Source organism: Lissotriton helveticus, chromosome 5_1 (genome assembly GCF_964261635.1).
Source record: "Lissotriton helveticus chromosome 5_1, aLisHel1.1, whole genome shotgun sequence".
NCBI classification, from domain to species: Eukaryota; Metazoa; Chordata; class Amphibia; order Caudata; family Salamandridae; genus Lissotriton; species Lissotriton helveticus.
Window position 1 is genome coordinate 320,616,960 of NC_136065.1, and position 12,338 is coordinate 320,629,297.

At 47.7% G+C, this 12,338-nt stretch overlaps 1 protein-coding gene across 1 annotated transcript in view; it reads right to left on the reverse strand.

The window, feature by feature from the left end:
• Window positions 1-299: 299 nt before the first annotated feature.
• The window catches only part of TNFRSF4 (TNF receptor superfamily member 4), a 97,874-nt gene continuing 85,835 nt past the window's right edge, over window positions 300-12,338 (reverse strand). Inside the window, exons 6-7 of the mRNA XM_078640911.1 lie at window positions 6,880-6,999; window positions 300-4,250 (exon numbers count right to left, since the gene is read on the reverse strand). Coding sequence (XP_078497037.1) covers window positions 4,162-4,250; window positions 6,880-6,999 — 209 coding nt within the window. The 3' untranslated portion in view covers window positions 300-4,161. The remainder of the gene's footprint in view (window positions 4,251-6,879; window positions 7,000-12,338) is intronic.

The following is a 12,338-nucleotide window of genomic DNA, read 5'->3' on the forward strand; positions in this document are numbered from 1 at the left end:
AAAGGTTTGATACATATGGCCCAAAAAGCTTTAAAAAGTGCTACAACATGGGCAGCATTCACTGCATCATAGCACTTTTTTCAATTAAATCATGTTGCAGAGAAGCTCAACTGCTGTGCAACACGTAAAAAGAATTGACAAAACCAATAAATTATGCACAGGCAAAACCTATTGGCTTTGCCAATGCTTGTTTTACAAAACAGGTGCCCCTTAAAGAGAGAGACTGCTTAGACGCTGGTTACAAGTGCTCCTGATATGCTTGGTAACTCCTGGTAACACACATTTTAGAATTAAGAATATTTTTTTTATATATAAATCTTTTTATTATTTTAAAGCAAAAAAATAAACAGACATATCCGGTGCCATACATACATCCAATAATGACAGGGTGAATTGGTACAAAAAACAGAATAGACGTAGAGCAGCAAATATACTCGAGAGGCTCGCACAATTAAGCACAAAACAAAATGTGCATCAGTATAATCGGTTAACAGTTTAGTTGCGGGTCCTCAATATCTTCCCACCCATAAAATCGAAACGGCAGGAGAATCATGGCAACCAGATACTAGAGGTTTAGGATCAAAGTCAGGATATTTCGCCAATATTACGAGTAAAGGAAAGACTGAGAAAAAATGAAAAAGAGAAAAAAACATATGGGCGAGAACAAAAAGAAAACAATAAACCCATCCACCACCCTGCACCCCTGCAAACGGCTATCGCCTAACCCCCAGTAGCAGCGTGCTTGTCGCCCCAACTAACAAGGTTCTAAAAGAAGAATCTACCGAAGTAGAGAAGAGAAGTGGAGGAGGGCATGTTCGTACAGGCTCCAGGTCGCCCCTCCCCCCCGCCAGAACCAAGGATCCCCAAAGTGAAGTCAATAAATCTATCAGATAGCGAATATGTATCTCAGCAAGGGGATCTTCAAACACCGCCCAGCCTTACTATAGCATAAGTTTAGCAGATCCCATGCCCATCGATATTTGAGTCAAACCCAGTCCTTCGATCTCATCCTTGCCCCTCCCGATCAGACACATGAGTCCCCTCCGGATAAACCACCTCTTCCACAGGACAGTCTGAGTATGATAAGACTGTAATAGAACTCAATGCAAGACAAAGTAGTAGAACGATAGTGCCGTGAACATCGTCAGGTCCAGAGACTCCCTTCCCCGTTATGAACTCCCAGCGTTGAGTCGTCCGCCATCTTAGCGGCTCAGATGCATAGGGAAGTGGCGCAGTTGTATTCCGATAACAATTCTCGTTAAAAGTTTCTGGAATGAGAACATCAATTAGTCCTTCCATAGTCGGCAACGACCGTAGGCTAAACAATCCCTTGGTGGCATCAAGCTTGTGTACATCGTCCAAAACACTGGTCAAAGGCTCCGATACTTCACACGCTAGGGGGTCTATTTCCTTCATCAGAGTGGCCATATTGGGTGTCTCGGTTGTTGCTGTTTCTTGTAGTGGAGTAGGGTCCGGTCCAATTCGTTCCATCTCAGCCAAGCGCACCATCATCGTCTGAATGCGGTCTTCAACGAACACCTGAATTGACTCAATGGCTGCCAACACAGTTCGTAGCGAGGGTTCACCCACATTCCGTTCAACCACTCTTCGATCGGTGTCGATCATGATCGCTTTCCCGGGCAGGCTCGATGTCTCAGACAGGGACGGGCGAATAGGGAACGGTCGATTGCAGAGGGAGACTTATCGGTTGTTTCGATAATATCCTAGGGCCGCCAACACTGGCGGAGAGCCAAACCCAGCGAACACCAGCGGCCCGTTATCGAGTCACCGGGCAGGGCCCCCGTCCACAGCTGCAAGCATTGAGTTGTCACCCCTCCTCCGACTTTCAGCAATGCAGCCAACCGTCATCCACATCAATCCGAAAAAGGCGAGGAAAAATATTTTTTCCCCCCACTCCGGTAGACCGGACCCAATCACACCATCACAGCCGATGTTGTTGAACTGAAACCCGGATGGGCCAGTACTCGAGACCCCGGCTTCTGGGCAAATCTAGGCCGCAAACTTCCCCTCGACATATCTTCGTCAGCCGAGCGATTAGAGATCTCGGGAAAGCACCATTAATCTCACGGCAGGTTCATACACACTGTGGCTGGGCGCAAGGACAGGATAAATATCAGGATATTCCGGCGGGAGTAAGAGGTCGGCGGAGCCGGGAGCCTACGCGGCCATCTTGGTTGCTAGCGTGGCTCCTCCCCAGAATTAAGAAGATTGATGTTATTGCAGCATACCCAACATTTTTCGGCAAGTAAATTTCCCAGGTCAAAGTTTCCAAAATGTACTGGAGGAAAATGCCTGGTAGAAACAGATACATTTGGAACTTTGTGGGGGGAAAGCACCAAGTCCACGTCATTCCCTAATTTTCTTGGAGGAGTTGGAGTAGATGGTATAGTCTGCAGCAGGTAACCTCCTCACCGTAGGGTAAAGGTATTTACTAGGTGCAGTAAAGACGGCAGCCCATTCTAGGGTAGTTATAAAGAAAGGGCCATAACACACAGATATATAATAATGCATACAAATGTAGCACGGTTGCGCGAAGTGGTTACACATCTCTTCTATACACTGCTGTGCGTACATAGAACCTGCTTGCTAAAGAAAAAAACTAACTTTTTGACTTCTAACCTAATGCTTAATGCTTTAGGAATGATGTGCCCTTCTTCTTTCAAGTGACCCTGTCATGTCACAACACCAGAATAAAAACCTAGAAATGAATTGAAATATTTAGCATGTTTTGCAGAAGCAATCTAATTTTACAAATTCCTCTTTAGGAAAAGTAAATGACTTATTTTTGAGCATATGATGCACATTTCACACTGCAACAAAAATTAAGCAAAATATTTGGAGTTGGTGCTTTTCAGAGGCAGATGGTACAAGCTATAATGCTGGTAGTGGTTTTGCACAAAAGAATACATTAGATTTGTATGGGGAAAAAAAACAAAAACCAATAGTCGGCAACACTACATGTCTTTCAAAAAAATCATTTTGAGATGAACATCTTTAATAAACAATTAGAATGTTCTGAAACAACAGTTAAATACCAAAAGCAAATTACTCTCATATTGAGTTTGAAAAATAAACATTGCTAGAAAAAATATTCCAATCGGCTAGAAACAACTGGATGCATATTTTCACCAGGCCCTGTTTTAGTAGATAGGGCATAGATTCAGACTGGACCATTGAACCAACTCTTGATTTCCATTCATTTAAAATGGTGGGAGCCATGCGGGCAGTTGTTTACATTTCATTGGTTATTGTCGTATGTAGTGAAGACCAACTTTCAATTACTGACTGTACTGATGAAGGTAACATAGGGACCAAATGAGAAGCCAATCTTTTTTATGTGTGGAATCACCAGGTATCTGAGCTGCTGGAAATACAGACTGACAGTCAGTCGTAGATGGCTTGGGAGTCTAACTCAATTCAAGTCCTTAAGAGCAAGAGATAGTGAGTGAAGTATGAGGACCTTAAATGCACAGGTGGGAGACTAGAAGAGCACCAAAGATCACGTTGTCTCCTTACATTAGCACCATTGGCTTATCTTGCTTTCTTCCAAAAGTTCAACTGAGGATGAAATTGGATAATTTCTTCCGAGATAGATATAATGAAGAACAAACAGCTGCCTTTAGCTGTTCTGGAGAAAGAGTTTGGACCCAATATGCTAGTTTCACCTGCGCCATGTCAAATCAGCTTTTCAGCCTTCTTAGGTGAATAAAATAAGTATACCATTGAGTTGAGTAACAATAAAAATCTGTAATCTGTCAGTGGTGCCAGGAAAGCCATTGGATTCAATGAACAGTCTAAAAATTCACATTATTTTATGTAAAAATAAACCACTCTGTTTGTAGTCTGTACATACACATCAGTAGATCCTCAAATCATATCTGACTGGGAAAATAAGTCAATACTGCTAAAAAGTACCCCAAGGATGTAAACAGGTGTCACCATGCAGAAAGTGGGCACAAGGTCAATCCTCTTTCTGAGCAAAAGGAGTTGTCTGAAGTCAGTTTCAAAGAGGACAATGATGGTCTTCAAGAAGTGAATTCTGTCATCCCTCTGACATAGGCCCACTGGATGCCAGCAGACACATGTGGAGGAAGTTGCCTTCATTCTGCGCCCGCAGTACAGAACATAGATTTACGAAATTTAGGGCTCTCCGCTATCCAGGGTCTTGGTGAGACTTGATGCCGAATCAGTCTGTTCTTCCTGGATAGGGATGCGACAGGAATTTGTCCCTGCAAGTCAAAGAAGAGAAGATCAATTTCTGGTGTGCGTTCCGACCACAGCACAGTTAAAGAGATAGGACAATATCAATCCCTTATCATTGTAGCATTTAATGCAGGGGTGAGCCAGCATGATGAAAGTTTCCTAGAGAAGAAAGTATGTAAACTTCCCCATGTTCTTCAGGGCAACGGTGTGTCAGGCATACGGATGGAATGTGCTGGATGAGTTGTGGGTAAATGTAGCGGAAAATGTTAAATTTCTATGATATCTAGGTAAGTAACATTGTTTAAAATATGGTAGAGATGCAATGCAATTTTTCGGAGGGGATTGGCGGTTCCTTCTAAAGTATTATCTTGGAAAATATCATTACAAATGGAGAATTTGTAAGCATCTTAGTGAAGTATTATTGGGCAAACCACAATAGGATTCAAATTCTATGATCGTAAGTTGGGGATTCTCTTCAAAAATAGTTTGGAAACTTCAGTAACAAATAGTACATTTTGAAATATGTTTGGCTAGTAGGATTTAGTGTTCGCTTTACATGGGAGGAGGGGCTCGCTATGAAAATGTATTGAAAACAGGCTAAAACATGTAAAAGTTGCTTATTCTCTTGAACGAAACAGTGTTTCTCAGTAGCGTTGTTATTGGTGACATCTGAACTCTTTCAGATAAGATATCAAAAGGGAAGAACCCATGAGGTCATTCTGGGAGCAGAAACTCTTAAGCTATAAGGCAAGCATATGTGGTGATGAACACAATTATGTTGCTCATGTTCAAAGAGGTTAAATTTGAAGGTATAGAAAAAATAGCAAAGATTGCTATCCATCTTTGCTCTGCAATGAATGTAGGATGTCCTCAATAAAAGCGCTTCAACGGCTCATCAGGGGTAATAGGCACTATATAAATACAATTACAATAGTATAATATACGTTGCTAGGTGGTAATCCTTTTGTGATAATGTGTCCTGATGATGAGTTATCACATTTATGGACCGAAACGTTGGCTAAGATCCTTCTGAACTGATTGTTGACCAACTCCCGGGCTCACTGGAACTATATCATTCTGACCAGTCCAGTTGTTTGATAGTTTTGTGTTGCCAGAGCCTTTTAAACTTCATATGCTGATGAACTCACGTTCACGTGTTTCACACTCCCTGTGTACTGCTCAATTGCCCTGTATCATTACTGCAACTGAATGCTTCATCTTATAAAGAATATTATGATATAATGGACAAATATAGTATGATAATAACAGGCTGTGGTCAAGCTTTGTTTTTTAGTTGTTAAATAATAAATCATTAATTGTATCCTGATACAGACTTGTATTTTTTGCTAGTATTCTTACAATATTTAAATACTGAACAATTAAATCCATAGGAATGGTTTTTTCTCACACATTGTTTGAGAAGGAGTATGAAGAAAAATTATTTTTAGTTTTCAAAACGGGTGTATACAATGCACGCTTTCTGCGCTCCAATTAGTATATTGAACTATTAGCAATATTTCAATATGTGTACGATCTTTTCAAGTGCCATCCTTAGTTTTGAGGCAAAAACTTCGTTCTTAAGAGTCTGCTGCATGCAGAAAACTGCAAATACTCTTCCATTTATGATAAGGTAACCCTACAGAGAAGTGCTGGCTCTGTCCCACAAAGAGTTCAATAGACCTCCTTGGCACCGCTTGTACTGTTCAAATAATATATACATCTGCAATTATGGAAGCCTGCAGGGAAATGCTGGTACTGATGCTAGAGTGTTCTAATATGACAGGTCGCGAAGGAAGCGTGGTACTGTTCTACTACAAGGATAACTGTCCTGAGGAAAAGTCATTATACTCTCCCAATAAAATATAGAGGTTCAGCTAAGTTTTGCCATCATTGTCCGGTACTAATATAGAAACCCTTCTGAGAACTTTTGGTAATGCAACTTTAAACATATGACTGTGTTGTGAAGATGTGCCAGTACTAATGTAGTGGTGACATGATAGACTGTAGAAGTACATTTCACTAGACAGCCTAGTTTGCTCTGTTACCATGATCAATTAGCCAAATCCTAGTTCCACACCTTGCACCCTTTCTCCATCCACTCCATGACAATGAGTTCCTGGAGCAAATTATTCCATTCCAACTGCTGCTTAGTTAGGGGCGTAGCTTAGTTAGATAGTTTGAGGGGTGTGGAACAGAGATTTCCCAACCATCCCTGACATTGACATGGCAAAATTGATGAAAATAGTTCTAAATTTAAAGGCTTCTCTGCACCATATAAGAGCCATCCAGTCCTTTGTTTATTCTTGGCCTGTTTGTGTGAGAGAGAAGAAGAGGGGTGGGCGTTTACAAGCCCTGCAGAGTTTCACAGAGGTCTGAGTCTATGCTATGAGGGCTGCTAATCCTAGTGGAAACCCAACCATAGACACTTCTAGCCTGCATGGAGGCCCCTGGACCCAACTAAACACAACATAATCTATTAATTAGAGGGAGTGTCACACCTCAAATACCACCCCCTCAGAGTTGCCCCCTGAACTTAGAATACCTCAATAGGACAGAGAGCGCTCCAAAGGCAAAAAGCTTTGTTGTATGCAGAAATTCCTTGGACCCCTCGTAGCCCATATCCAGAAATGCATGGTGTGCTCAAGCAAGACTTACCATTAGTCCTGACTACAACTGGACCCTTCTTCTTCGAACACCTTTGGAGAACAAAGACAAAACTGGCGACTCCTGAGATGGCGAGAATAGTCAGGATGAGGATCACCGCAAACCAAAAACCTAGGTGTTGGGAAGCAGAAAAGCAGAGACGTCATCTTAAGTAAGTAGATACAAAAATCTACCCAATGGCAATGCTCAGAGTCTGGCACACCGGTGCATTAGACAAATTACAGGGTTGATAAATTCCTCTAAATATCTATATACTCTCTTCTATTGAGCTAGCTGTGGCATATTTATCTACGAAGCTGAGAGTGATACATTTCTCTAAGGAGCTATGAGGGATGCAGGGGCATATTATCAAGAACGACAATAAAATTATCGCCGCTAATGCAGCGACAATGGGCTTGATAATATGCCCTTGTGAATTCCCATAGTAGCCCATGTCCTGTGTGAACATGGGCTTCTATAGGAATTCACAAGGGCATATTATCAAGCCCATTATCACCGCTTTAGCTGCAGTTTCCTGCCGCTAAAGCGGCGATAATTTTAACGCCATTATTGATAATATGCCCACAGTTCTTTTAGGTTCCATAAAGTGATACTCTTCTTCCAGGATTAATTGACAAGGCACCCCCAAATCAGGGGAGCTGTGCCTATGGCAGTCGCGTCGGACTAGCCAGGAGTTTGGGGGCGGTGGTGTGTTCCAGTATTAGCATCAGGGATTGGGTCTCGGGCACGCGGTGACCCTGAATCGGTCTAAGCACTTCCGGGTCACCTCCTTTTCAGTTTGCACTGGGCCCCGTCCATAAAAGGGGCTGCAGAATGGCAAAGGTGGTCTCTTTTCTGCTGGCCGCTACGCCCAACATGATGCCGCTAACTCCCCGTCCAGTGTACTAGAACTACTTTTGTTTGTTTGTTTGCATTTTTCTGCTTTTGTCTCTCTTCACTGTAGCCACACTGTTGACATGTCCGCTGCGCTCTCTGCATTCCTCTGACCAATAGTCAGCAGTAATAATCTGGCCCTATGCCGGGAGCCGTACAGGCTCGAGTGTTTTACTCGCCTGACCACGCGCCCATGGTGGCGGCTCTGCAGGATGCCCGCGGTCCCTGCAGGGCACCCCATAGGAGGGCAGACCCCGTAGTAGGTCCGTGGGCAGCCGGCCGCCCATTCCGGGGGTGGAGGCGGGGAGGTGGGGGGCGTCAACGATAAGGGTGAGGGGCGGCCCCCCGGGTCAGGATATAAAGGTAGCCCCTCCCACCACGCGCTCTCTTTGCTGCTGCCCCCACACTAGTCAGTCGCTCCTCTGGCTGCTCCTCACCAGCCGTAAGGTCGTTAGGCTGCCCCGCCCCCTCCCCTTCCCCGTCGGACGTGAGGCCCGCGCTTTTCAGCTCCTTAAAGGTAAGCGGATTACAATGCCTCCCCCTGGGCCCCGTCCTTGGGCAAAACCCAAGTCGACAGGGCTCCATGGCTATGCTACGGGGGGGCAGGAGATCCGTGAACGTGCGACGTGGCTGGGGTCTGTTGTGGGGGTTTGGGGCACCGCAATCTCGAGCGGCAGCGCGGTGTTAGGGCGACGACCGTAGGGGATTAGAGATATGGGCTGCGCACACATCTATGCAGTCTGCTTGTGTGGGGGCACCGGAAGTCAGGGTTTTATGGCCATAGACCATGGAGCTTTGAGTCAGGGGCCGCAAACTCGGCCATGTGGCTATCTTTGCGGGGGTAGCGTTGGAAGTTGGCATGTAATTGCAGCGGCCGAAGCGGCGATATGCGGTTGAACGTCAGAGCGTGGTCTCCGCCCGCATTACGTGCGGCCGTGGCTGCGACATACCAAGAACGTTTTAATTAAGTTGATTAGGCTCGATCTAGGTATTCTATCAACGGTTAAGGCTGGGTTGAACGTTCAGCGTTTCGGCAGGTTTGCAGTCGGGGTTTATCTGCGGAAGAAGGCAGCGTCTCCGACCGGGCAGATGATTGCGCGCGTCGGGCTGCTGATCAAAATGCTCCCGGTACTCGGAGGCTCCCCACGAGGGACTCTGAACGTGCTGGCGGGCCCGCTCGATACTGTAACCGGGTTAGGACCGGCTACACCTAGGCACTCGCGGAGCCCCCACTTGCCCTCCTTACTCACCGGGACGGCGGGGGCTCCGCTCTGCGCGGATCCTCAAGGTTTATGCAGCGGCCGTGCTACAAGGGAGCTCCCGTCCTCTGAGCTCTCCCTCCGTTCAGCGGATCACCAAGGGGCTCTCCCTCACTCGTGGGACCCCCGTGGAGGGCGCCAGACGCAGGCTATCTCTCTCCTCCTCTCACCGGAGCGCGGGGTGGGCTCCTGTTCGCTTCCGGTTTTAACGAAGCACTTCCGGGTAGCACTCAGTCCTCTGCTGGAGCGTCCCATAATGGCGTCACCCGGCCCTGGTGCGCTGTTACGAGGAAGGGTACTTCCGCCCCAACCGCCCAAGACCCACCGCGAAAATTGCGGCGCTCGTGCGTCCTCTGGGGCTCGCCGCACAGCCCAGACTCGGACCATATCATGGGGCTTGGGCAAGGTCCCGCTTCACCCGGTCGCTCCTCTATTTCACGTCCACTAATGTAGGCTGCGCTGGGGCTGAAGAGGTTTTCCTTGCAGGGGCGGCTGGTGTAGGCTGGGGAGATCATTAGCTGGGTGGCATGCCCCCGCATGGGCCGAAAGGGCGACGTCCACAGGGCGTTTTAATGTGAATGCCTTTTGCACGAGTGTATTGGAAAAAAATAAGGTAAACTGGCAGCAAGGCCAGGCCTCACCAGGCAGACACATTCGTTTGGCTCGTAGGTTTGAACACCACACTGGGCAGGTGTGTCCATCCGTAGGTGAATTCAGACAATGTCGTTAGGTCGGTACCTTATAGCACATAACTAACTTAGAGGGGAGGTTGTGTATTTGCATGCGAGTCACGCTATTCGTTGTGGTCATGTTGCGTTGCCCTCAGTGCATGTATAATGCGTGTTCCCCATTACAGGCAAAAGCCGGGATAGGCAATCCATTCAGAGAAGCAAGAGCACGGTGCCATCGCACAATCATAAGGTAAGAATGAATAAGCTAGGGGGCGCTGCTTTAAAAAAGGGGTCTCAGACAGCGACCGGGGGGGATCGGTGTTCATGGTCCGGTCTCCCGGGGTCCTCTTTAGGGTACCGGACACAGGGTGGGGCCAAACTTAAATGATGTTTATATCAATCAATACAGGAGCGAGACGCACAGTTGACATCGCCGCACCGCAGTCGAAGGCTAGTGACACCCAATTTATACCCGAGGCCCCGAGGCTCCAAGTAAGTAAGAGAATGGTTACAGTTAGAAAGGAGGGTAGGGGACTACGGATCCACGGCAGGATTCGTTTGGATGGTCACTACTACTTTTTCTTGCAGGAGCGTTAAGGCCACACAGGATGTCCGAACGGAGAACAGCTGCCACAGGATCAGGGTCGGTTTCGGACGCACAAGCGGCGCATGCGGCGATCTTCTTACAACTTGTTGAGACTAATGGCCTGGCGTGGGCTACAGACCTGCTTAAGGCCAGCACACCGGCCCCCTGTGGTCACAATGACATTATAGCCTTGGATGATGATGACACAGGTGGCGCAGGCCACGCTAGAGCGTCAAAAAGGTTAAGGGTTTCCACGAACAAAGAATTCCCACCGCCGACGAAAAAGAAGGGCGGAGCAAAAACGACAGTCGCAGTGGTACATGAGGTGCCTGGTCCATCAGGCATGCACGATCTCGTACAACTGCCGGCGGAATACGCCACTAGAAGCGATCTTGGTAAGATCATGTCCACCCTAGAAGTGTTTATGAAGGAGATGAGGGAAAGTGTGTCAAACAGCGCTGGTGGAGGTGTGGGCCCCACGAATGTATGGGGAAATGGGGGATCTGTTCCTTTCCCGCCTGAAACGGTCGGCCATCCGCCAGGGAGCAGCCCGGGGGTGGTACCGTTAGCTCCGGTGGGATCACCACCAATACAGGTTGTCAACTTGGAGCAGGAGGGTAGGGTCCTGACCACCCTGCCTCACCCTCCGCCGGCGCCCTTGCCAGCATTACCACCATCACCTGCTACATCTCCCATATCCCTGGAACTTCCGGCTCACCCAGCGCCACACTCACCGAACACGGTGCCCATTCCCCCGTTGGTACCGATTCCCCCTACGACGACACCAGCATCCTCACCCGCATTGCCAAGCAGTGAGGAGGAGGTGGTGCTGGACGCTCCCTTGTTGTCAGGGCGATCCTCCTTGTCCTGGGAGGTCCCGCTGGCGGCAAAAGAATTAATATGGAAAAGGGAGTTCATTGATATTTTCTCACTACTCATGTTAGGTCAGCAAGGTACAGACGTACGTAGGGCAGGGATAAAAGAAGACGGCAAAAAAGTTAGATTTCAGCCCTGGCCAGAAAAGTCGATTGACACTTGGTTGGAAGCATTTGCTATATTGTCTGCAGTCATTTTGGAAAAAATGTCAGATCAGGGACCGGCCTTAGTCCAGTACGGTAGACTAATCCATAACGAGGCGAAAAAGTGGGGGGGTGTAGGTTGGTTGAATTACGACAGGGAGTTCAGGAAGAAGATGTCCAGGTCGCCTAACATGCGCTGGGATCACAAAGAGGTGCAGCTGTGGATGGACCATATGGGGTCTAGGGCGCTTCAAGGCGTAGCAACAAACAGCAAAGGGCAGGACACGCAGGTAGCGGCACCTGAAAAGAGTAACACAACGGTTCACACAGAGCAAAGCACTCCGCCCTTTCGGGGTGGCCAAAGGGGGAGAGGTCAAAGAAGGGGAGGTTGGAAGTATCTTGCAGGGTCATGCAGATTGTTTAACAGCGGGCATTGCCATTGGGGAAAATCCTGCAAGTTCACACACACATGCAGCAACTGTGGAGGGCAACACCAGGCAGGAACTTGCAGGACACCCAAGGGACATAAGCAAGGTAGTCAGCACGGGGGTAGGGGCGGGTCCTGGCAGAATAAGTAGCATAGGTGCGCCAGCTGCCCTCCCCCCCCCGCCCCACCTCCACCCCCCCTACCGCTGCCCACCAAGCCTTCACCAGCCCTGTACTGCCCAAGTACTGCCCCCTCAGCCGGTTAGCTACAAAGATCAGCGCAGTGAAGGGGCCCTCACCAATAAAACTGGATCGACTGATTACCCTGCTGAATAAATACCTGAATAGATTGGATGGGAGACTGCTCCTGGGTGGGTTTGCTGAAGGTTTTGTCATACCGTACATAGGGGCACCGGTGGCACGAGACGCAGAGAACTTGAAATCAGCTAAGGACAATCCTGAGGTGGTGAGAGCAAAGGTTTTTAAGGAACTGGAGCTGGGGAGGGTTGCTGGTCCCTTTTCACAGCCACCGCTCGACAACTTCGTAGTCTCTCCCCTGGGGATAGTGCCCAAAAAAGAGCCTGGGGCGTTCAGACTGATACACCACCTGTCCTAC